The 27,000-nt window shown below is 40.6% G+C and overlaps 1 protein-coding gene across 3 annotated transcripts in view; it reads left to right on the top strand.

Annotated features, from left to right (window-relative positions):
• The window catches only part of RSU1 (Ras suppressor protein 1), a 159,665-nt gene that overhangs the window by 39,421 nt on the left and 93,244 nt on the right, over positions 1-27,000 (top strand). For all 3 annotated transcript variants that reach the window (XM_075922459.1, XM_075922461.1, XM_075922462.1), the window contains exons 4-7: positions 5,857-5,977; positions 16,409-16,527; positions 21,974-22,056; positions 22,326-22,440. In XM_075922459.1, coding sequence (XP_075778574.1) covers positions 5,857-5,977; positions 16,409-16,527; positions 21,974-22,056; positions 22,326-22,440 — 438 coding nt within the window. The remainder of the gene's footprint in view (positions 1-5,856; positions 5,978-16,408; positions 16,528-21,973; positions 22,057-22,325; positions 22,441-27,000) is intronic.

Here is a 27,000-nt window from a genome sequence, read left to right as displayed (position 1 = left end):
TCTTCACCACTCGCTGCCTCCTGATGAATAGCCAGGAGATGGGGTGGAGGAGCCATGGGGTGCCTACCTCTTCACCCTCCTCTAATTAAGTCTGCCTTTCCTCATGCACCAGCGTTCAAGGTGAAATAAAACATTATTTCAACTATTTTTCATTGCAAATATTCAGTATTTCAGCTATATTATAGGTTAAATAGGCTTTCATGGGCTAGCCTGAGAACCTAACTACCATTTTTATAGCACCATTTCTATGGGAAAATGTGTTTAGAGTTCCAAATAACTGACTTACAAGTGAACTTTTGGAGTACAACTCATTTGTAAGTTGGGGGCTTCCTGTACATAAATATGTGAGCATATGCAGGTATTCCTAATATTGTGTTACTGCTGTCTTATTGAGATATGGAGCTTTTCTGTCTGATTGTTTTAATAAAAATAGCCAAGGCTTGGCTTTGCTGTCTGAGTGCCTTGCCACACACCTCCCCTCCCTGCAGTTCCCTACTACATACTGAACTTGTCAGTTTTAATTCTGTAGAACCTGATTCTGGGACAAGAACTTCATTATCCCCATCTGATTAATATCCAGTGGTAGTTAGTACAATTATTATTAAGCACTAAAAGAATCAGGCTACGATATAAACATCTGGGAGCTTTGGGCCATCCATTTAACCAGTGTGGCATTCCTCCCACTTACCAAGTGGTGGAATCTGTTGGCGCTCAGACAACACCGCAGTAGTGTCTTTAAACAAACAAGGAGTGGAGGGTGTTTGACAAGGTTATGACAGGAGGTAATGCCCCTTTGGACTTTCTGAATCACCATTTCTATTAGCCGGAGAGCTGCTTACCTTCTGGGAGTTCAAAACACTCTGGCAGATCACCTGAGCAGGTTGTTCACAGGCCTTTGCCCTGATTTGTCCAGGTCCATTTTCAGCAGTGTAATAGCTTCCCAAGTGGACCTGTTCACAATAAAAGCACATAAAAAAATCGTCTTTTAGTTCTGAGCAGGTCACAGTCCAGGTTGACTGATGCTTTCCTCCTACTCTGGTCAAAAGGCTGTATGCCTTCTCTCTAGTTCCACTCTAGTTCAGTCTAGGGATGTTAGAGCTTAGCCAAATAACCATTTAACCAATTAAGCTGATGCTTATCAGTTAATGATATCGGTTACACTCAGCCAGCTCCTGCAGAGGTGGCTTCACTGCTGCAGGGAGCTTTCGCTGTTAGACTTTATACTGCAGAGCCCACATCGTATGTAACCACTGAGATTTGTAGTGGCTACAGTTACCATATTAAACTGTATTATTACCATTCCCTAGTTCAGTCTTGTCCATAGTCAAGCAAGATTCTGTTCACCTTACTCTAATAGCCCCAGTGTTGCCTCATCAACATAAGGTTTTGACTCTACTAGTCCTGTCTGTCTGCCACTCTTGAGAGATGGAAATATCTGCGAATTTCTATGGCAGCCTGCTTTATCACAACCTTCAGGCCTTCCAGCTGACAGTGAGGATGCTTCATGGCTGACCTGTTGGAAGGAGTTTGCTATAAGCAGGTACAGAAAGTTCTGCTCATTAGTAGGAAGCCTTCAACTAAGTGTATATGCCTTGTGAAGCAGGAGAGATCCTGGGTTTATTCAGTACAAAAAGGCATACCCTCAGCTCATGTTCTCATTAGACATATCTCAGATTATTTTACATTACTGAAACAAGAATTATTAGCTAAGGTTCTGTCTGAGTGCATCTGGCAGCTACTGGAGTTTTTTTACTTTCCCATAGATACGCACGTGATTTGAAAAAAACTGATTATCAGATTTCTAAAGGGTTTACTCAGATTACAGGTTCACAGCTTGGCTCAACATTGACGTAATGATGTTAAATATCAGTTAATTGAATAATCGATTAACCTCATGAGTTCTTATCGGTTACTGGACTATTCTGTAGTCCCCAGGGGTGGAGCTGGTAGACAGTGTGCTCTGGTCCCACTCCAGAGGTGACCCCTGCCACCCTGCTCTGCTACCTCTGTATCAGCAGCAGCCTCTGGGCAGATGACGGGGTTGAGCTCCCAGACCTGGCACAAGCTGGAACTGACCCGGCTGCCTGCCCACCTGGCTCCTCATACACTTTAAATGCAGAGCCACAGTGGGGGTAGGTCCCAGACCTGGCACGAGCTGGGACTGAGCTAGGCTGCTGGCCAGCCAGCTAAAAAATGTTCTGGCAGGGGGGAAATGTATGTAGTCGGTAGCATTAACCAATAAGTTTTGCTGATTGGTTAATCTACTATACTATTACATATCTACATTGAAGTTTGCATCTAGTCAAGTTGATGGGTCTTGTCTCTCTCTCTCTTCTGAGATGCTAGTGATTTGTTTTCTGTTGTACCTGTGTGTGAAGGCAATTGTCTTGATTGCTGTAACTTTGCTCAGGAGAGCTGGAACTGCAAGCTTTAGTATCAGAATTTCTCTATACAATTTTCTATAGGGGACAGGGTTTTCTTTCACTGTCACCCAAAATTTCTGTCTGCTGTGGTGTCTGATTTTCATATTAATCAAGTAATATATTTGCTGACTTTGTTTCAAAAATCTAATTTAATTAGAGGAAAGAAAAAGCTCCATATTCTAGATGTTAGGGAAGCTCTGTCTCTTTACTGGATTGAGCTAGGGGCCTTTCAGGTCTTCATCTCAGATCCCTGTTGTGATACCCACTATCTACCCAGAGGTAGATTTCTGGCTATTTGTATATGCTACTGATTGGCTGATGTTGCCTCTCCAAAGAAAGTTGTGAGTAACTAAATCAGGTCACCGCCACTACCTTTCTGGCTTAGCTACCTGTACTCCTCTGTTGTAAGACAGCAACCTGGTCATAAGTCCGTATGTGTGCCTCTCGCTATGCCATCTCTTTTCAATCTGGAGACTCTGCTAGATTTGACCCACAGTCCTACGATCCCTGATCAGTCTGACTCCAAGTCCACCTCCAGCTCAAATGGCTTGAGAGTCACCTTCCATGGAATAGACATGTGCAATTACTTGAAGAGGAGACATTTAGAGAAAGTTAAGCACATGGTTTTAGACGTGCAACACCTGTCCATCCCACAACCCACTTTCCTTGTCTTCTGTATTGGAGCCATTCTAGTAGGGAGGAACTGAAGGCAATTGGAGGCAGCATGGCCCTGTGTAGCTGTGTGCAGTGTATGGAGGCACCAGACGTGCTTACTCTGATCCAGTGGGCACTGCTGACAGCAAAATCTCCAACTGTACACAAGGCGCATATGTGAATTACTGTGGAATGAATGTGTGCAACGTGTCTCCAAGAACCACAGTTATAAAAAGATAGGTAGCAGGTGTTTGGGTCATCTTTGATGTGGTTTGTTTAGTTTTTTTCTTTTTGGAAGATAGACATGCTTTAGGAAAATTTATAGAGGTACCTAGAAAATAGGTTCTTTGGGATCATTAGGTGCTTTTGGCTGTGATAACTTTTCAGAATATGTTGTTCAGTTGAAATTGTTGTGTAGAATAGATGACGTACAGCTCCATTAGCTATAAGAGCCTTAGTATCCTGTATGGCATTACTATTTCTGTGTCCATAGAACTTTGCTCTAAATCTCATTTACATAACTTGTGGTGTTAAATTGGACTGATTTATCTGAGAGTGAATAATCTCTCATCCTGTCAAAAAGGCTAGTACTTTCACACCAAGATTTAGTTACATCAGCCACGGATTCTGTCTGTATTATTCTTGGTTTGAGGCTAAATTGTGAAACAGAAATATTCAACAGTAAAGGTTTCATCTGTAAGCATTAATACCACTAATTACAAAAAATATGATTTCCAACCTAACATAACTTACTGAATGTAATAGTAAGGAATTTGTGATAGTGATTAACTGTAATAATGCTTCTGGTGTGCTATTCTGAGACTTAAAACAACTAGAATTCTAAAATATCTAAAACTTTCAGTAATCTCCTATGTGGAAAATTGTCCTAATCTTTCAAAGTATAGACAGGCAAATAACTGGGGTATGTGATTGCGTGAAGTATGTGTGTTAGGGATGTTAAAAAGCATGTTTTTTGTAAAGTATGTAACTGCTGAAATGTTCAGCTGTTACATATTTACATGCAGGCAGGGGAGGCAACTCCACTTGAGCACCAGCTCCCGCCTACCCCCACCCCCCTTCACTGCATCTGATACAGAGGCAGCGGGGTGGGGGAGGCTTGTGGGTAACCATGCAAGTTAACAGACGAGCCCAGGCTCATTCGTTAACTGTTTAAATGGATACACGATCACATCCTGTGTGTGTGTGTGTGCGTGCACACACAATTATGATAGAACATACCAAAAAGTGAGATTTGTTTTTTAAAATACTCAGTTGTCTTAATTTCTTCTATACAGCTTACTAAATTTGTCGTCCTCAAACACAGCCATCATCAGTGAGTAATATTTAGGTAGAGCAATTAGGATATTTATTAGAGATTCCTTTATTGTGAACAAGGTAATTGTTTGAAGTCTGGTAAATGACATACTGTAATGTGTAAATATTGTGGGTTCATTTTTAAGGCAGGGGGGTATTGCCTTGTTCCAACAAAATGATGAGGTCAGGATTTTCTTTTAAGCCCATCATTATTTAAACCTGCACTCTATTTTTCCTCTTCCTTGTCAAAGTTAACATTATGCACCAAGGTGAATAGCTGTACCATTGTAAGCTTCAGTTCAAATGATTTGTCGTCCTTTTCCCAGCTTTAATGTAAACTTTAGCTGCATGCTTAAGTTTCTCTTTGTCTGTGGGAAAAGAGATTTAAATCTGTACAGCTATTTAACCTTTTATCTGCACAGACGTATTCATATCGTGCTGCTGGGTTGGTTTTTCATATTTCTAGATAATAACCATGCATTGATCTGCTGCTAATCTGATGTAACCTCTTTTTGTGTGTATTGATTATAATGCTTTACTCATGGGAGTCGAATCAAAAACTGGCTTTGCTGAACAGTTCATCATTTAAGGGTGAACTTAAATTGTTGTCTTTTAGTTGAATGTTAAATGGGCACCTACTCAGATGTTAGATTATTTAAACAGCAGGCTGAAATGGAGCATCACTCAGAATGGATTTTTGTTTCAGTTTTACTAGGGAAGGCCTTACATAAAACTGTCATTTAGGTCTGGGTGGTTGAACATCTATTTTTCTGATGTGTATTAATGTAACCATCCAAAAGTTGAGATTTATGTTTGTGAGCCTTATCTGTGTGCTTGGTGCTGTGCAAATCTATTGGAAGTCATGGTCCCTTATCATTCTGCCTACAAAACAGTAAGTATTTTGTCATGTAGAATAGTGATAGAAATGTAGCCGTGTTAGTCTGGTGTAGCTGAAACAAAATACAGGACTATGTAGCACTTTAAAGACTAACAAGATGGTTTATTAGATGATGAGCTTTCGTGGGCCAGACCCACTTCCTCAGATCAAAGTGGGTCTGGCCCACGAAAGCTCAACATCTAATAAACCATCTTGTTAGTCTTTAAAGTGCTACATAGTCCTGTATTTTATTTTGTCATGGTGTTTTTGTCCCCATTTCAATAATGACTTTGTTTCAGTATTTTAAAATGCTAATAACATTGTTAAGAGGACAGTGCTGCCAACAATTGATTTGAAAACTGACACCAGGTACAGTTTTATTGTCCGACAAAATTTTGTGGATAGAAATTATTTCATTTGTGTTGTGGCAGCATCAAGGATCCCCCACAGTCCTGGACTAGGTACACTTTGTGCTAGGTGCCCGCAAACAAAACAAAACAAGGTGGTCCCTTCCCTAAAGGGTTTACAATGCAAGTAAGCAGTTGTTCTGAGAATCTTTCATTTTGAAATGCGCTTTTTTCCCTACAGCTGTACCACCCAACATTGCAGATCTGAAGAACTTGGAAGTGCTTAACTTTTTCAACAACCAGATTGAGGAACTGCCCACGCAGATTAGCAGCCTTCAGAAGCTCAAACACCTGAACCTTGGGTAAGTAGCAGTAAAGCAAAAATGGGAGAAAAATCTGTTATTGGTTAACAGTAATTGAATCTTGAAGTTAAAACATGTATTTTATTTTTTGTAAATAAGAATTTAATGGCATTGGTAATAGCTCTGAAATTATGGTTTCATCGTAGTTGAACCAAAAATTAAGTGTCTTTACATGGGTTTTCTGTTTGTTTAATTTGAGGAAGACACACTTATGTATAGTTTTTCACATTACTTTGATGTTTAGCCCCTCTCAGCAATCCACAGAGATCCACTTATTACATTCAGATTTAAATCTGTTGCATACTATTACATGCATGTGCAAAATTATTCCCTTCATTGCTTGCCTTGATTAAATCTGTGAATTCTGTGGACAATATATGATAAAAGATCCAGGATCTACTGCATGCTTTACTTTTTTAATATGGATGAATTGTCTTCTGGGAGATTGTTTTATTTAGGATTTCTAGTATTGATAGAAACTAGTATAATTGTGGCTCAAATAGATGCATCTTAAAGCTTAATTCAGCAAGATATGTTGAAAACCTAGAGGCATACGCATTAATGGAATGGAAGCATCCTTTAGTACTCACCCTCTTTAACAGTTCTCAGAAATATTTCCATTTACTACAGTTGGTTGTCCCTTTCTCTGTTTAACTACTATCACTGCTACAGTTTTTTAATGGAGTTCCTGCAAGAAATATGCTTATAAAACAAGACCTACAATAGGAGGATGAAGCTTTTTCTGAAGCTATATTTAGTTGTATTTAGTATATATCCCTATGTTGTGGGAGCAATTTTATATTATTTTACAACTTTTTCCCCTGTGTAACTGAGTGTTTACATTATAAACTAATATCTATAAACTGCTTGCGTCAGAGGGAAAAGACAGGAATGCTCAGTTATTCTCTCCCTTATAGCTGGAATTGATGCTGCAGATATCGATCCAGTGAGTGTTGATTTAGTGGGCCAAGTGAAGACCCGTTAAATCAAATGTTGATCACTTGGACATTGATTCCAGTAGTCTTCTGGAATGGGAGTAAGGGAGAAATTCTCCCGTTGAGCCAACATGGTATAGACCCTGCAGTAAGTAGATCTAAACCAGATCAGCTTGAATTGTGCTACTAACAGAACTCAAATTGTATAGTTTAAATCAAGTTGAACCCATAGTGTAGACCTACCCAATAGGGGCTAGCTAGCAATGCTCCATAGTCTGAATTAGGTAACAGTGTAAGACATTGATAATTGAACTTCATTGTTGGCTGCAGTGATATAAATATTTTCTTGATATTCTGTCTCTTCAATAAAGATGGTTTTGGTACTTTATTTTTTCTCTCTGGTTATCTAGCACAGTGAAATAGGCTTTGATTCTTGGTATGTTCTACTGGCTTGGATTTAACAGTGAGGCTGGTAATTAACATGTTTGCCTGGGAACGTAACACGTCAGCATTCCACACACTCCCTTTGACTAGGGATTCAACTCAAGATGCAATGCTGAATCATTAGTAGAGGAAATAGTTGAATGCTTTCTACATATTATGAAACAAATGGCAAGTTGATTGTGCTTAGTCGTAACCAGTATCCTACTATCCTGCGTTAGTGTTTTAGGGATAGGAGCAAAAGGATGTGAAAACAACATTCTTGCTTGGGAGTATCATTAGTCTTGCAGGTGGTAAACCAAAGGTTGTCTTCTATGTTAAATTTGTAGTGTAACATTCTACTTCTAGAATTTGCCCTTTGAGAGACTACAGCCATGTCCTCTAGGTGCCTCACATTTTACGTATTGCAGTATAACTAACTTCATCTTAAAACTGGCAAATTCCCTCATGGTCCATTTCTCATTAAAGCCACTGGAAACGTTTTGCTCGTAGGAGTTGGATCTGGCCCTTAGTGACTGCTGCTGAGAGAACCAGAGAGAGAAATAACGGGAAAAGAAGACAACCCCACCTTTGCAATGTGATTTATCCCCTTAGAGATACAAAAAAAGTGTAACAGCCTGCAGGGCAGCTGAACAATTCAAACATTACCTCTCTCCAGCAAATAATCAGATCGCTTTGGGTAAAGTACTCCCACTCCCAGGTCAACTTCAATTCTTTTGAGGCCTTCTGTATGCTTTCCTTATTTGCCTTTCTCTGAGTGGTTTAAAAATATAATCAGAATCCAATGATAGAATGCGCTGCTGGTCTCTGTGTTGCTAAGCAGCACACTTCCTTTTCCCTCTTCATTTTTTGCTTTTTCTTAAGGATGACCAAGGTTTTGTCTTGGCTACCTTCAGAACTTGGTCATGTCAAGTCAACTGTGACTGCAGGCCATGCACAATCAAAAATGTTGATTGCTGCTCAGGTAAACCCCAGTGCCAGCCACTTGGGCTACTCCTTTGGAGGCAGGGGAGGGGAGTTCTGGGGCCATCCCTCTGGGTCCACCATAGGGCCAGCTGCTCGGATGGCCCTAGGGTCAGTGTTAATGTCTGCTGCAGATGTAATGGAGGTCACAGGAAGTCCAGCAGTCCATGACTTCCACGACAGATACAGAGCCCTACTTAGAGTACATTACTGTCCCTGTTGCAAAGATCTTAGGTGAGGTAAACAAGACAAAGGGTGACAGAGAAGCTGTTCTAATCTCATTTCATAGATAGTGAATGATGCACAGTGAGATCAAGGCCTTGATTCTGCAGAGAGTTCTGCTGGAGCGTAACTTTGAGCACTTGCATAGTACTAATGGGTTGGTCTGCGCATGTGTTTAGCTAAGCATGGAAATCTTTCTAGAATGGGGAGTATAAATGATTTGCCCGAGATTATATAGGAATTCTAGTGCTGCTATAGCACCAGATCTCAACCATAGTGTGAGAATCTAATACTGAAATAGAGAACTGTAAACTATGTTTTAAAAGACTATTTTGCTGCTGCTGCCAGCTAATCATGTGTACTAGATTCATAGCTGCCTGAGTCCTTGAATAGCATTCCAAATGGGGCCTGCTGTTACACAAATATGCTGTTACCCTTCCCCCACTGCTTTATTCAAGGATATAAAACAGTCCGATCAGTTCATACATGCATCAGACACAGATGTGTAAATACCTTGGGCATAGGGCTGCTTGCTTATCTGTGTGCACATAATACAGCTGTGCAACTAGATGCCAACAGAAAGGAGAAGGCTTCTCAAAGAGAGGGAAGTACAAACAGCTCTGTAACATTGACTGGTGCTGCTTCTAGGCTGCATGTTGTGTATTCCCACATACCAATTACAAGCCTAATAGACTTGCTTCTGTTCTCTGGGCCCTTAATCATGGACTGAAGTAATCTTTAGAAAAAAGCTAATATATGCTTTGCATTTTTATCAGTCAGGCTTGTCAGTGGAGTGGGGGGCAAAAGAAGCAACTGTCCTGGGGCCCATGACTCCCAGCGGCTCTTGTAGCCTTGGACCCTTCATATTGCCATCGGAGCCACACACGCTTTGCGCCGCTTTGAGGGTTGGGGAATGGGCACGCTGTGCTCTGTGGGGCAGGGCACGCCAAGCTCTGGGGAGCATAGAGGGCTTTCTGCTCTGGCCTAGCCCCACCCCTTCTAGGACCACAGTGTTGGGGCCCCTCATCTTGCCCAGGTGCCCACAGAGGCAGTCTGCTACCCTGCGAACAATTGCTGGCAGTTTTTCAGCTATCAACTTATCTACTTAACTGAAGTATCTAAGGCGGAAAAAATCATTTTTTGAAGAACTTAGATGTTGATGAAGGGGGAAGAGAGTCTTGATGCAAGTTTAGCTGCGACTTCTTCTAGGTAACAGCCAGCATTGGCTTGTAAAGAATAAATCTTGTCAAACCAATCTGATAGCTTTTTCTGATAGGATAACAAGCCTTTTGGATAAGGGAGAAGTGGTGGATGTGGTATACTTGGACTTTAGTAAGGCATTTGACAAGGTCTTGCCTGAACTTCTTATCAATAAACTAGGGAAATACAACCTAGATGGGGCTACTGTAAGGTGGGTGCGTAACTGGCTGGATAACTGTTTTCAGAAAGTAGTTAGAAAGTGTAATTCAGAAAGTGGGGTTCCACAGGGGGTCTGTTTTGGGGCTGGTTCTGTTACATATCTTTGATTTAAGTCAGTGGTTCCCAAAGTTTTCAGCATCACGCCCCCTTTTTGATTTTTGAGAAACCCTCACGCCCTCCTCTCCCCCCCTCCAGCAAAACTTAAGTTTAAAAAAAAAAAAAAAAAGGAACTTGACTGGGGCTGAAACAAAAATAGCAGCAAAACTTGGGGGGGGGAGAGAGGGCTGGGATGCCTTGCGTCCCCCCTGGAATTTCTTTGTGCCAGTTTGAGAACCCATGATTTAGATGATGCATATAGAGTATTCTTGTTGAGTTGACAGAGGATGCCAAGCTGGGAGGGGTTGCAAGTGCTTTGGAGGATAGGGTCATAATTCAAAATGATCTGGACAAACTAGAGAAATGTTCTGAGGTAAACATGATGAAGTTTAATAAGGACAAATGCAAAGTACTCCACTTACCCAGAAAGAATAAGTTTCACATATACAGAATGGGAAGCAGCTGTCTAGGAAAGAATACTGCTGAAAGGGATTTAGGGGTCATAGTGGACAACAAGTTAAACATGAACCAACAGTGTGATGCTGTTGCAAAAAAGCAAACCTGATTCTGGGATGCATTAATGAGAGTGTTGTGAGCAAGACCGGAAAAGTCATTCTTCTGCTCTACTCTGTGCTGATCAGGCCTCAGAGCAACAAAACTGATTAAAGGACTAGAAAGCATGAGCTATGAGGGAAGACAGAAAGAAATGAGCTTTTTTTAGTTTTGAAGAGAGAAGACTGAGAGGGGACATGATAGCTGTTTTGAAGTATCTGAAAGGGTGTTATAAAAAGGAGGGAGAAAAATTGTTCTCCTTGGTATCTGAGGATAGGACAAGAAGCAATGGATTTAAGTTGCAACAAGGGAGGTTTAGATTGGACTAGGGATGTTAAAGACTAGTCGATTATCCAATAAACAAATGCTTATTGGATATTCAGTCCACTAATTGATTCTTTGTCCTTTGCTGCCTCTACGGGGTGGGGAGGAGGAGAAAGGATATTCTAAGTGGCAGCGCCGCACAACTTTGACACCCCAAGCAGCTGTGCGGTGGCTGCCTCTTTAAAACACCACCTCTGGTGTGTTTCAAAGGGGCAGTTGCCAAGGAGCCCGGGGTCAGCTGGAGACTCCCTGGGTTCTGAGAGGCACTCCCTAGCTAGAACCCGGGGTCAGCTGGAGACTGACCCCAGGTTCTAGGGAAATGACTCTCGGAACCTGGGGTCAGCTGTGGAGTGCCCGGCCCACCCTGGTTCCATGGTGCTGCTCCTTTGAAACTCCGAGATTGTGTTTCAAAGGGGCAGCTGCTGTGGAGCCTGGGGGCAGCTGGGGATCCTCTGGGAACCTGGGATCATCTGGGGTGTCCCCCGCTGATCCCCCACTGGGGTCTGGTATATTTCAAAGCAGGCATGCCGCTTGCAGCCCTGAGTCAGTGGGGGCTTCCCCGGGCTGCAGACGGAGTTGCACATTCCTGCTTTGAAATGTACAAGAGCCCCAGCTGGAGCTCTTAGGCACCTCCACATTCTTCCTTTGAAATGTACATCGAGTAGTCGATGGAAATTCCATTGACTACTTGACTAATCAATTAACCTCCATTTAGCATCCCTAGATTGGACATCAGGAAAAACTTCCTAACTATCAGGGTGGTTAAACACAGGAATAAATTGCTTAGGGAGGTTGTGGAATCTCCATTACTGGAGATATTTAAGAACAGGCTAGACAGACACCTGTCAGAGATGATCTAGATAGTGCTTAGCCTGCTGTCAGGACGGGATTAGACTCCATGACTTCTCGAAGTCCCTTCCAGTTCTAGTGTTCTATGATTCTTCCAGGGAACTTGACAAGGGTTACCCAGTTTTAGTATATTGTGTCATTGTACATATTATAAATGTATTGGGTGTCATTTAATTGGGCTTAGGGTGCATGCACTGCAAGGAAGCATTTGATGGACATATTGCTCATCAGAAGATTTCTGTAGATTCTTCAATGGAACATCTAAAACTTTGGTGCTTATTCTTATAAACTTATTTAGCAAATTATTGTAGCTTGACAGCATTGAGCTTCATCTTTTAATACAGATTTTAATATAGTTGAGTTAAATACTCTCTCTTTGGCAAAAACTCACTCTGACCCTGAGGGTTTATTGAGTAGCCCTAATTTGGCATGACATAGCATGATTCAGATCTCCCCTTTATCTCAAGTTGCTTTCTTACAGTCAGATGAGAATAGCTTTCTTTTGTGGTGGTCTCCGTGAATACTCGGAAGCACTAACCTTGGTGTTGCATTAAAGAGTTTTGCTCTTGGTTTTTATTTCAGGCTCTCCTTTCATTGGTTCTTTTGGTTAGCTGTCCAGCACAGATGCTCCTCTTTTTAATAGTTAGACAGCTAGCACTGTCTGTTCTTAAGGTTGTGTGGCACTTGCTATCCTGTTGTCAGTTGCTTAACTTTGCCATACTTTAACAATGACATTTTCCAGGTGACTGTTGGCCAGCACAGTTCTGAGAATAAGGAGAAAGAAAATACATTTTCCCCATTGTTAAAATGTAGCAATCCTTTCTTTTGAAAAGTCCTAGTCACCCAATGCTGCAAGTTGAAATTAGGCAGGGAATGGCCCTTGTGTCCGATGGGCTTTTGTCAGTTCCTGTGAAAATCTGCCCATGTTTGGCCAAGTTTAAAAAAAAAAAGTTTGAAAAATTTGACTTTTTCCATGTTTCATAGCTACTTAGCAGCTACAGTCTCTTAAGGTTCCCTGCACATTGAGTACGCTGCAGCCTGTACGTGATCATACTGCAGATGAGCCATCTCTACATAAGAACGGCCGTACTGGGTCAGACCAAAGGTCCATCTAGCCCAGTAGCCTGTCTGCCGACAGTGTCCAGCACCAGGTGCCCCAGAGATGGTGGACCGAAGACAATGATCAAGCGATTTGTCTCTTGCCATCCCTCTCCAGCCTCTGACAAACAGAGGCCAAGGACACCATTTTATCCCCTAGCTACACGTTCTCCGTGTAGAGATGGCTCATCTGAGAGAGGACCCTTCTCTCTCCTCTGCTCTGAATGACCCTCTGCTAGTGCTCAGGCAACATGGAAATGGAAGCAGACTGATTCAGATGAGACAGGACAAGAATTAAACCAGAGAGAATACAAGAGTTTTGGTACTGAGAACGGGGTAAAGTGGGGAAATAAGGCTGGGACTGGTTTGCCAGGGAGGATGGTCCTGTTGAAGGAAACTGGAAGGTAGAAGAGGAGGTAGGCAATGGTTCTAAGTCAGGTGGCAGAAGAAGCACTAATACTGGACAGGAAGCTGAGGGAGGGCTGGAGTTAGTTGGCCAAAGAGGGAGTGAGCAGAAGTTGGGCAGATTGCAGGGAACATAGGCTGAGTGGGTCTGATGACTAGAGTACGCACTCAAGAATGACACTCGAGATTCATGAGTGTCAGCATTCCTTTGCTGTCAGCAAATATGCTACAGCCTCCATACTCTGGGTGTCCCCAATTTGGGAACACCCATCGTACAGTCCCTGGCAGGCAGAAGCATCTCTGGACACTGCTAGGGATGCTAAAATTAAATTAATCAACTAATCGAATAGTCGATGGAATTTCCATTGACTTTAGGATTCGTTGATGAGGGTGCTTCTGCTTTGAAATATAGCAAGAGTCCACTGAGCTGTTGCTACATTTCAAAGGTGGCAGTGCCAGCATTCCTCCTTTGAAATGTACAAGAACCCCAGCAGGGACTCTGTACGTTTCAAAGGTGGAACACCGCCGCTATGCCCCTGCCCCCTCCCCAGCTTTTAAGCTGGCTTCCCCCATCACCTCCTCCTTCTCCCCTCCCCCTTGCTGCTTCTTTCTGATAGAGGCAGCAAGGGGTCGGGGGAGTGACTAGTCGATTAGTCGCTTACATCCCTAGGTGCTGCCACCTTCCATTTCCCCCAGCTGGGGGAACGGCAGCACAGCAACATGCTCTGTTGAAGACTTTTCCTTGTTGCTCCCCTAGTGGTGGGGAGCAGCTGGGGTAACGAAGTGCCAGCCAACTCAACCCTCACTCTTGTCTTGGCTAGCAAAATCTTTAATCTGGCAAACCCCATTTCCTAGGGTTGCTGGATTAGAGGTTCAAGTGTATCTGTGAAATTCACCTGCCAAATGTATGCCTTATCTTTCCCCAGTGTTGGCTCACATAGAAAATGACCTAATACGGCTATCAGTTATTCTGTGAGCTCAAATGACAGAGATCTGTGTGGTAGATCGAAAAGTCCTAACCCATCTAATGATCCACAGCGATGTCAGTATGCTGCCCCATACTGGAATTTTTTAGTTTGCTTTTTTGTGTGTGTATTCTATTTCCTGTATTAAAAGAACATTATTAAGGTTGCAAAATCAAGCATTAAAAATTAGGAATTGCAAGACTTAAGGCTGACACTGCAACCTTAATTCAGGATCCTTGTGTGTGTATTAGGATAGTCTCTAATTACATGATTGCATACTGTGTTTTTCCCACAGGACCTCACCTCATTTAGTGCGCTGAGTGCACCTTTTTTTGGAGGTGAATCAGAGTTCTCTAGTGAAGGAGGTTGTTGTAGAAGGTATATCGTGCATGAGGCAAGGTGTTGTAAGAAGAAAAAGGATGGTATGATTAAGGAAGCTGAATGCTATTCTGGAAAATTGATTCTATCCCTTTCTCTGATACAGAGTTCCTATGTGATACTGAGCAAATCCACTTCAACAAGGTTCTGTCAACATCTGTTCCTCACTTTGGGGGTGTCATACTTAAGACTGGGGTCTGGTTTGTCTGAAGTGCTCACAGCTGTAATAACTCAGGGTACGTCTAGACTACATGCCTCTGTCATCAGAGGCATGTAGATTAGGCTACCAGACATAGGAGGCTTACCTGGGTGGTCGACAAATACCTTTTGATGTCGCCACCCGCGCATCCAGACTACAGCGCTGAACCGACAAACAGCTGATTAGCTGTTTGTTGGCTCAGCGCGGCAGCCATGTAAATTTAAATGAAGCGGCGATTATTTAAATCGACGCTTCATTTTACTATGTCTGGTAGCCTAATCTACATGCCTCTGATGACAGAGGCATGTAGTCTAGACGTACCCTCAGTGTTTTGAACATATTCAGTACTATAGAATAAGTATTTTGAAAACTAAGATCCTATGCATCTCAAATTGGGCATCCAATAGATGCCTCTCATGACCTTATCTCTGTTCTTCAGTTCCCATTCTGAGGATACGGCTTGTCTCCCAGAGGTGTCATGAAAAGAAATTTAGCAATGTTTGTGAAGCAATCAGGTATTACAACAATGAGTTTTGTGGAAAAGGAATTTAATAATTCTGTCTTCGGAACAGTGTTTGAATAGTGTGCAGTAAATAAGGCCTGGACCACACATGATCCAATAAGAGAAAACAAAATATTGAATAGCTGATCATTAACTGGGCACTGTCTAGTTTGGACACGGGTGGGGAAAAGTAGTTTGTGATCATATAGTTTAAGACTGTTGTACAGACAAATTTAATTCTGGCACTTCCTAGCTGTTGAATGCTTGAATTTTCAACCTTGATGAGTGTGTGTAAATAAGCCATGTAACATTTTCCACTACTATAATTAGTGCAGATTGGAAGATCTTGTTGCCTGAAAGTTTGGTACCCTTCATCCCTTTTCATGACTTCCCTGCCACACCACCTATTCACCCCATTGTGCAACCAGTTCTGTTTGAAATTGCCATCCACATGTAACCTTCTTCAATTCTCTGTTGGCCATTCCTTGCTGTGCTGCCCCACCCCCAAACCATCTCTTACTGAAGAGTGGTAAAGTCTTGTTCATCCTTCCTCAGTGACTTGATAGCCATTGTAGGTCAGTTTGGTCCTGGATCTCTGTGCTCCTTGAATTAACTGTAGCTTTCTGCCTTTAGTTTACTAATCTAGCTGGACTATACAGCTTTAGATGGGGCTCCTTGGCCTGGTAATTAGATGCCTCAATGAATATGCAGCCATTATGACCTGAATGGTTTTACTTAAGTGCAATCAAACATGAACTGGTTTGAGACAAAACCAACTTTATTAGGAAACATGAGAGGATAAAGTTAAAGAAGGGATGTAGGCTGAGCAATAGGAATGAAAAATCATGGGAAATTTGGGAAATAATGGTATGTGGGTCTCAATCTCATGAGGTGCTGAGCACCCTCAGTTCACATCTCATTAACCCAGTAAGAGTTGAGGGCTTTGGCATCATGCCCTCCTAAAGGGTTGACCCAGAAATTAGTGTAGCCTTTTTTTTTAAATGCCATCTTTTTTTGCTTATGACTAACTAGTAAGATGAGTATAAACATGCTCTGTGTGTCTTATTTTTCCATCACCAACAGCATGAACAGGTTAAATACCTTGCCTAGAGGATTTGGATCTTTACCAGCTCTGGAGGTTCTTGACTTGACTTATAACAACTTAAATGAAAATTCCCTGTCTGGAAACTTCTTCTATCTGAGTAAGAAACTTTTTTTAAAAAAATCTATAAATCTTCCTGAAATGGTGTTTTGCTTTCTGCTGGTGAAATTTATTTGATAGAGACCAAACTCCAATAGAATTTTTTAGATATATGTTTTTCTTCCTTGGATCCTCTTGAATATTTCTACATAGCTCAGCAATACATACCATTGATATACAATCACCTGACACTAGTGGGCATGGAAGGACTTGGTTAGTAATGGCATATTAGCTTTCTTGAGGGTAATATTTTCTTGAGTCACATATTTAGCTAAAATGTAATAGAAGCTAACAAACCTCTTGGGACAATAAAGAATGTCACCTTGAAGCGTGTTGACTATCTGAAAGTAGCCATAACCAACTTGTTTCTGACTGCTCTTGTTAAAAACTATTTTACCAGCAAGTAAGAGTGAGTGTGAGTGTATGTGTAGTTCCTTATATATACACACAGTGTTAAAAGTGGAGATGTAAAAATCCCATTGAATTGGTTAACCAATTCAGACTCAGTCTTGCTGAGTCTGCCCCCTGCCTGTGAGGTGCCTGGTTTCACCGTGGGAAGGGACACTGGAACAGACCACTTCCTGCAGCGGGAGGGAAGCTACTCCAGCCCCCACCAGTTAACTGGTTAACCTTTCACGTCCCTACTTATAAGCATGTTAAGGTTACAAAGTCAAACACTCAAGAGTTATGAAATCTCACAATTCACATTGCTTTTGCAATTTTAATTGCACTTTTTTTGTCCATATCCATTTTGATGGTCTTTAATTATGACTTACTGCTTTTTCCCATGCGATCCCAGGCTTGGTAAGTGAATTCAATATTACTTTTTGTTTTTTCAGTGTGTGGCCACACGCCTTATTTAATATACGCAATCCAAACATTGAATACAGTATTGTTGATTTCCTCCAGGGCATTTCTGTGGTGCTCTCAACATACTGTGAGTGCTTAATCCACTGTTAATGTATTTAGCTTCTAGAACACTCCTGGGGCATGTGATATTGTGCCTGTTTTATAGGTGTGGATCTGAGGCACGGAGAACCTAAAACAAAAATTGTCCGAAGTGTCTACTTATTTTTCAGATTCCCTTGCATTTTTATAGCACCTTTATATGTTACAAGCACAGCTCCTTCCCCTCCCCCCATCTACCTTAACATCTGTGAACAATTGGCTTTTCTGCCAAAACTAAGTATCTATAGTAAGGCACCCAGTAAATGAGGAACACATAATTGGTGGCCTACTGTGAATGCTTTAGTTTGTGACTTGCACAGCAACAGATAGGAACTCTGGCAGAAGCAGGTATAGGGCAATATTCAGTTTCCTTAATCATAAGACCCTCTCTTGCCTCTTCACAGGACACCTCCCAACTTCTGCAACAAGAGTCCTATGACAACAGCTTCTTTCACTACATGGCTATGATTCATTCCAGAGCTCTATTGTTTGCATACACTGAATGAGACTAGTTAGAAGAAATAGGATGTGACCATGTAGTTAGACTGTATTATTAATTTATGCACAGAGGCTCAGTTATGGTTACACAGGTAATCTTTGTTCTGGTGTTTCCTAACTTTTGAGTGTTTGAATGTGCAACTTTCATATTCTTTTAAATATAGTTTTTATTGGAAGTCGGATCATAGCCGTAAGCAGAAAACGTAGAAAACCATTTTGAGGAGGCCATGCTGCTGTCTGAGAAGGACCTACTGATTATGATCCAACAAAAGGAAAACTGTAGATTATCAAAAAGTTTAAATGACAACAGTGCAACTAACAAGAAACCTGCAAAACAGACGTTCAGCCTGCCCTAGGAGAAGGTGGGAGGTCTTATCCTCCTCCCCCTGTTCAACACTGTACTATTTTGGTTTAATATTCATGCAAAGTACAATGCACCACCCCAGGGCTATATAAATAGTAATAAGCTAAATGGATGTAGGATCATACAATACTAGAACTGGAAGAGACCTTGTGAGATCAAGTCCAGTCCCCTGCCCTCATGGTAGGACCATATCATCCCCGATAGATGTCTAACGTGCTCTTAAGTATCTCCAGTGATGCAGATTCCACAAGCTTCCTAGGCAATTTATTCCAGTGTTTAACCACCCTGACAGGACGTTTTTCCTAACTTCCAACCTAAGCCTCCCTTGCTGCAGTTTAAGTCTATTGCTCTTTGTCCTAGGAGAACTTTTTTTTTTTATCCTAAGAGGCCAAGGAGAACAATTTCCCCCTCTCCTCCATGTGACACCCTTTTAGATACCTGAAAGCTGCTATCATATCCCTTCTGTCTTCTCTTTTCCAAACTAAACAAGTTCAATTCCTTCAGCCTTGCCTGCATAGCTCTCTAATCAGTTTTGATGATCTTTGCTGGACCGTCTCTAATTTCTCCATCTCTCTTGAAATGTGGTGCCTAGAACTGGACACAATAGTCCAATTGAAGCCTAATCAGCATAAAAGAAAGAATGACTTCTCATGACTTGCTCACAACACTACTATTAATGCATCCCAGAATAAGGTTTGCTTTTTTTCAACAGTGTCATATTGTTGACTCATATTTAACTTGTCCACTATGACCCCTAAATCCCTTTCAGCAGTACTCCTTCCTAGACAGTTGCTTCCTATTCTGTATATGTGAGACTGATTTTTCTTTCCTAAGTGGGGTACTTTGCATTTGTCCTTATTAAATTTCGTAGTATTTACCTCACACCATTTCTCTAGTTTGTCCAGATCATTTTGAATGTTGATCCTATCCTCCAAAGCACTTGCGAGCACTCCCAGCTTGGTGTCATCTGCAAACTAAATAAGCGTATTCTCTCTACCATCATCTAAATCATAAATGAAGATATTGAACAGAACAGGTCCCAGAATAGACCCACTGTGGAACCCCACTTGTTATGCCCTTCTAGCATGATTGTGAACCATTAATTACTTTCTTAGAACAGTTATCCAGTCGGTTACGCACCCACCTTATCGTAGCCCCATCTAGGTTGTATTTGCCTAGTTTATTGATAAGAAGGTCTTGCGAGACCACAGCAAATGCCTTACTAAAGTCTAGATATACTACATCCACCACTTCTCTTATCCACAAGACTTATTAGCCTATCAAAGAAAGCTATCAGATTGGTTTGACATGATTTGTTCTTTACAAATCCATGTTGGCTGTCACCTATCACCTTTTTATCTTCTAGATGTTTGCAGATGAATTCCTTAATTACTTGCTCCATTATCTTTCCTGGCACAGATGTTAAACAGACTGGTCTGTAGTTTCCTGGGTTGTTCTTATTGCCCTTTTTATTGATGGGCACTATATTTGCCCTTTTCCAGTCTTCTGGAATCTCTCCTGACTTCCATGATTTTTCAAAGGTGATAGCTAAAGGCTCAGATACCTCCTCTATCAGCTCCTTGAGTATTCTAGGATGCATTTCATCAGGCCCTGGTGACTTGCAGACATCTAACTTTTCTAAGTAATTTTTAACTCCGGTTTTCTTAAAAATTATTTCTTAACCTACCCCATTTCCACTAGCATTCACTATGCTATGCATCCCTTCATCATCAAACTTCTTGGTAAATACTGAAACAAAGAAGTCATTAAGCACCTCTGCCACTTCCAAGTTTCCTGGTATTGTTTCTTCCTCCTTACTGAGCAATTGGCCTACCTTGTTCTTAGTCTTCCTCTTGCTTCCAATATATTTATAGAATGTCTTCTTGTTACCCTTTATGTCTAGCTAGATTGAGCTCTTTTTGTGCATTTTCCTTTCTAATCTTGCCTCTGCATATGTGTGGTGTTTGTTTATATTTATCCTTTGAAATTTAACCTAATTTCCACTTCTTATGAGACTCCTTTTTGATTATTAGATCATGCAGGATTTCCTGGTTTCAGCCAAGGTGGTCTTTTGCCATACTTTCTATCTGTCATATGCAGTGGAATAGTTTGCTTTCGGGCCCCTAATAATGTCCCTTTGAAAAACTGCCTACTCTTTTCAGTTGTTTTTCCTCTAGTCTTGCTTCCCATAGAACCTTACCTACCAGCTCTCTGAGTTTACTAAAATCTGCCTTCCTGAAATCCGTTGTTTCTATTTCGCTGTTCTCCCTTCTACCATTCCTTGGTATCATGAACTCTATGATCACTTTCACCCTGGTTGCCTTCCACTTTCAGTTTTTCAACCAGTTCCTCCCTATTTGTTAAAATCAAATCTAGAATGGTTTCCCCCCAGTAGCTTTCTCAACCTTCTGAAATAAATTGTCTCCATTGCAGTCCAAGAACTTATTCAATAATCTGTGCTCTTCTCTGTTGGCTTGCCAACATCTGTCTGGATAGTTGAGGTCCCCCATCACCACCAAATCCTGCAGTTTGGATGATTTTGTGAGGTTTTTTAAAAAAGTCTCATCTACCTCTTCTGCCTTGTTAGGTGATGTATACAGGCAGTCCCCGGATTACATGGATCCAACTTACATCAGATCCCTACTTACAAACGGGGTGAGGCAACCCCGCACTAGCTGCTTCCCCCCAGCAGACCAGGGAGACACTAAGCTAGCACCCTCCCCCCCCCCCCCCCCCCCCCCAGCAGACCTGGGAGACACGGAGTGGCTTTTCTCAGCAGACACCTCAGCTTGAGAATAAAGGACTGAGGGAAGTGAGGCGTGGGAGAATAAAACTGAGCTCTGGAGAAATGTTTGCCTAGAGTTTCCCCTACAATATGTACCAGTTCCAACTTGCATACAAATTCAACTTAAGAACAAACCTACAGTCCCTATCTTGTACGTAACCTGGGGACTGCCTGTAGTAGACCCCTAGCATGACATCACCCTTGTTTTTCACCCCTTTTAGCCAGAGGCTCTCAACAAGTCTGTCCCCTACATACATTTCCACCTCAGTCCAAGTGTATACATTTTTAATATATAAGGCAATAGTATAATGTAATGGGTGTTGCTTTTCAGTTTTGGATTTGATCATTGATCTACATAACAGAGAGATCACCTATGACAATATACATGATTTCACATGAACTCAGTTGTGTTTGTATTCTGTCCTGTTTTAAGCTCTTTCCACAGAGCTGCACTATGCTGCATGTAGTTAAATACAGGTGTAAGTTCATTCCAATACACAGCTTTTTTAATGCAAATTGGGTAATAACTAGGGATCAGATGTAATAAAGAGTAATTGCTCCATCTGACAGCTGAGTGTTGAAACTGTGTACTGGAACCTGCCAGAGTCTATTGTAGAAATTGTTAATTGTGTCAGTCCTTTTGGATATAGATGTTTTCCTGAACATACCAACAATACAATAAGGTAGTAAATCTAAGTTTAACCTGCTTGTTATTATTGTGAGCCCTGAGTATGTCAAAGGCTTTTCACCAAGTCAGGGTTATTAATCAAACCTGACTCTTCTCTTATTGATCAGACCACAAATGGTTGGGCTATATGCCACCCCGTTTATATATTGCTGTTTAATTTGCAGCCACCCTGCGTGCACTCTATCTAAGTGACAACGATTTTGAAGTCCTGCCACCAGATATTGGGAAGCTCACAAAGTTGCAGATAGTAAGTAATTTATCTAAATTCTTAGAAAATCAATTCACTTTCGCAGCCCTTGTAGAGGTAGAATCTAGTCAATTTAAGAAGTAGTAGGTTTGTTTTTCAGCAATAACCACTACACCTGGTACTGTTTCTTGTTTATCTTGTAAATAAATTGGAAGAATTGACTGTTGGGGGAGGGGGCGGCTAGGAGTGGACAGGGAGCAAGTGTTCTTTTTTTAGGCTGCTTTATTTTTAACTGAAAATTGTTCTGACAACTTTATATTTTCTTTTAGCTGAGCCTTAGGGACAATGACCTGATCTCACTGCCTAAAGAAATTGGTGAACTCATTCAGCTTAAGGAACTTCATATCCAGGGAAACCGTCTTACTGTGCTGCCCCCAGAACTAGGTAAGATTGTAGATGGTCATTTCTTGTTTCGAGTGATGATTATGCCACAGTGCGTTTCCTGGTGATAGCCTAAACCATCTGTTGATCTCCAAGAAATATTTTTTGCTGAGATTCAGTGCTATTATCTGCTTATTCCCGACAGACAGACAGACACACACACACACACACACACACACACACACACACACACACTTTCTTATTGTGTTTGTATGTATGTGTATGTTTGGGAGAGGAGGGGCTCGCCTTTTACTCGTATTTCACATTTGGCTGCATTACTTGTTTCCATATTATGCATGACCTGTGTATTAGTCAGATTGCAAAATTTGCATACCACATTCTGCTTTGTACATAATTTCTTCTAAAGACCTATTTTAATTGTCTAAAGCTTGTTGTGCTGAAACCATTCTTCAGTGAGCAAAAATAAATTTTGAATTATCAGCGGTTGGATGTGTCTTTCTTTAGCCAATTTCTGTGGAAATGGAAGTTTGGTCAATAAAACTGAGAGAAAGCTAAGTTAGTTATTTGGGTTTTTTGTTTGTCTGTATTTTGATATCCTGATATTATTAGTAATCTGACCGCTTTCCCTCAAAACAATGGAACACCAAACTATAGATTTCTGCCATTATCACTAGTAATTTAATTTTCTTGAATCAAAGTAATGTTCTTCATTAGAAATTTAAAAACTGTGAATGTAGCACATTTTCATTGCACGTGTGTATTTCTGAGCTATCGGCATTGACTGCAGTGGAGTTCTGCCCGCTTTCACAAAATCTCCATTTGGGCTAACCTGTTTTGATACCCTTTACAAATGTCGTCTTAGTGTAAATATGTAGCAGGATCAGTTATCTGTTGCTCTTGTGAATGTTGTGGTGTAGTCTCTACCAATTCCTATCTAATAGCTGCTCATAAACACATACAGACGTGTGTGTGTGTGTGTGTGTGTGTGTGTGTGTGTGTGTGTGTGTACATGTTCCCTTGCTCCCCACCCTTCTTCCACTTGGGAGAATAATTATGCAAAATTTTATCATCTGAACATGCTGTGACCAGTTAGATTATATGATAATTGCTGTCTATTGTTCTTTTGTAGAAATGGTATTCTGTTCTAAATCCACATTTTTTACTTTATATGTGTTGTCAAGCTTTACACATTTAAATGTATTTCTTTTAGGGTGGTGGGACTGGGTTTGTTTGGATTCTGTTTAGGCACCATATTTCTGTCTTTATCAGTGTAGTAACTGTAGTATACTGACAGCTCTTTCTCTCGCTGCTGATGGATGAAAGCTGTTTTTCTGCTACCTTAATTTTAGTAATAGAAATGGTATTTTAATTTTAGGTGTTTTAAAATATCATAACACTGGTATACTTTTTCCTAAATCTTTTTTCATAGCTTTGTTCACTTTTGTTCATTTAAAACAATATTTTGGAAGCCTACACTATTTATAGAAATGTAATTTTCTATAGATTTCTTATTTTAGTGTCTTGGAATTATCTAGAAAGGGAAGATGTGTCCTTTAACATGAACATATCCAGTTTCTATGGCTAATTAAGTGTTCTAAGCATATGTTTTACCATAAATGTGTATACCAAGGGAAATATGTACGAAGACCCTGTTGAGATTTATTCAGGGTTGATGTGCCAAATAGACAATACCGGATTTGAAATATTTGTTTGTTTGTCTTTCTGTCTTGGTGTGCTGCTGATCTGATTAGGACTGGGGTAGATTGTCCGGGGTGTGGCGTTTCTCGCCTCTATTGCTTATTGCACCTTTTTCTTTAACACATGCATTATGAGGTATAAATTATGAATCTTCCAGTATTTCATGTTATGATCTTATATTGGTTTCTCACTTATGATATAGAGAAATAGCCCATTGCTGTTAGATTCTGTGCCATGCATAATGTCAGATATATAGTAAATATATCAAGTATGTAAGACTATTAGTTTTATTTCTAAAGTCACATCTCGATCTAGATGTGTAACTTACGCTTTCTGTAACATTATGAGAAAAGAATTATGCTTTCTGTACATACTGTTTAAAATAATCATGGGAGTAGCATATAATGTATTAGCATATCTTGTCCTCCTTTTTCCTGTTTTTCCTTCCTCACTGCCTCTTTAAAATCTGATATTAGACATGATGCAATCAGTAAGAGTAAGTGTCTCGTAGCAGAGGCCAAGTATGATTTTGTTGAGTGAGTACTTTAGGTGCTCTTTTAGTCAGGTGGTTAGAGCACTAGGTTGAGACTCAAAATCTTGGTTCCGAGGCTGGCTCTGCCTCTGGCTTGCTGGGTGACCTAGGACATGTCATTTTGCCATTCTGTGCCTTTGTTTCTCCTTCTGTGAAGTGAGACTGATGATACTGACAGCCTTGGTAAAATGTTTTATAAGAGTTAGGTATTTATAAAATGCTTCACCATTTGTTGTAATAACTTAACCAGCATCTGTCAGACAACTTTTGGATTCTTAATCTCCTGAGCAAAATCATGCAGTAAGGAGAACTGTTCAGTTTTGTGCTGTACCTTTTGGACAAATGGCTTTTTAACTAGCGGATGCTATTTGCATGATGTGGCAGTGGTATCATTTGATTTAAAATAAGTAAAGTCTCTCTGAATTTCAGGTGGAGAAGGCATTTGACTTACAAGAATTAGTTATCTGATGCATTGCAGAAAAGAGTCTTTAGATGCTCAGATATCAATGAATGTGCACAGTATAAGTAAAAGAGGACAACATTTATCTGAGAGGGAGAGAGGATCTGGTGAATTGGGATAAGGAGTCTTTCGAAGAGATGGGGGAAGTATGGAAGAGGGCATGAAGAAATGAGTGGCGGTAGGGAAGGACACGGACAGCAGGACAGGAATCACTAGAAGTGAAGGAAGTAAAATGTTGAGTTGGAAGAGGGACAGTTGTTCACAAATTCCACTTTTCAGAATATTGATGAAGATTCCATCCAGTATTGCTGAGTTTGGTGATATTCGGTGTGCAAGTGAGGGAAGTGTAGAACCAGCCCATGTTTGTATTTAGCAGAGACTACCTGTCATTAATGTAAGAAAAAAACAAATGTACTCTTGTCCAATGGAAACAAGAACACACCTCATACAATGCATTGGTTCCCTTGATTAGGAGGCATGTCTGTAAATACAGTATGTGTGAATGATGAATGCGGAAATGGCTGGGGGTGGATAGATGGAATTCACAGCTTGTTTTTATCATTTGTCTCTCCAAACCCAGTTCATGAGAAATGTTTGTGGGCAGTCATATATAAACTTTGAAGAGGTGTTGGCATTTTTTCCTAGCATTTAAAAGGTTATATGCGGCAGTGTGAGACAAATAAATCATGATTCACTGCAACAACAGAGTTGCAGTCAGTTATATAAATTGCCAAGGAAGCACTAAATCTGTCACTTTGTGTATTCTGACCATTTAACAATTGGAATGATGCTGGAAAGAAAGCTGACTAGAAACAAGGAACCAAAACAAAGTGGCAGATGCAATTAGTAAGATCAATGGTTCGTGTTTTGAAGTTCATTGTTTGGTCATCTCAGTGGACCTTAGTGAGTGTGATGCTATCTAAAAGATTACAGGAATGGGTAGCAGGGCACCAAGTAAAAGCCTAGTGTGTAGCACAAAATTATTGATAAAGCTGCACTCATTTGTGATTGAAGAATGGCACTAAGTGGTTGGGCTGTTCCACAACTTGACTTATTTAATTTCACTTGTTTTCGACATAGCAAAAATAAAATCTTACCCTAATGACACCCTTCTGTTATTCTGAAACCTCCACAGTTGGCTTGCTTACCAGCATGGGAGAAATAATCAAAAGTGAATCTGTAGAATACATTAAGTCATCACTTAACTTTTTCCAATCAGGTATCAAAAGCAGTTAGCTTTTAGAAATGGTATTAACTTATCAGATTTACACACATTAAGGAAAATACTAAACTTGTAACTATGAGCTTTAGTTCATATTTGCAAATCTGGGCATTTCTTTCCTAATTTAAGCCTTTTCAAAAGCTCTCTGAAGCTGTCCCCCTATTAATTCTAAGTACATGAACACTACATTCTAATAAATATGCTATCCTGTAATATCCTTTTTTCCTTAAAGTACAGGGAAACTGAAAAATCCTCAAAGTAATTCACCCTTCACATCTAAATTTTAAATAGCTAAATTATTTTCTTTACATAAAGAAGCAAAGTTCAGGGATTTCGTCAAAGGAGTTGTTGAAAATCATCTCTTCCTGTGTGTGTCTGCCATGTGAAAGCACTTTAAAGAGCCCCTTGTCTGAAATCTGCAATTTAAAATTGTAGTGTGCAAAATAGTGTAGTTACTAAGTTCTTTATGTACAAAGGGGCTTTTCACATACACTTGCATATGCATTTGCTTAATTAATATCTATTTGTAAGTGCTCAGTGTTTTAGACACACCTTTGGCTTTGTTCCTTTCAAAATATATAGTCTAAAATCAATAATTTAAACAGTTCCTAGGTCTAAGCTTTTTACATACATAGCTACAGTTTTGCTATGTGTATTTTTGTGATCACTCAGCGGTTGTTAGAATATATC

The sequence above is a fragment of the Pelodiscus sinensis genome, chromosome 2, assembly GCF_049634645.1.
Source record: "Pelodiscus sinensis isolate JC-2024 chromosome 2, ASM4963464v1, whole genome shotgun sequence".
Lineage (NCBI taxonomy): Eukaryota > Metazoa > Chordata > Testudines > Trionychidae > Pelodiscus > Pelodiscus sinensis.
The sequence above is the reverse complement of the archived record's forward strand: the minus strand, read 5'-3'. Positions and strand labels throughout refer to the sequence as shown.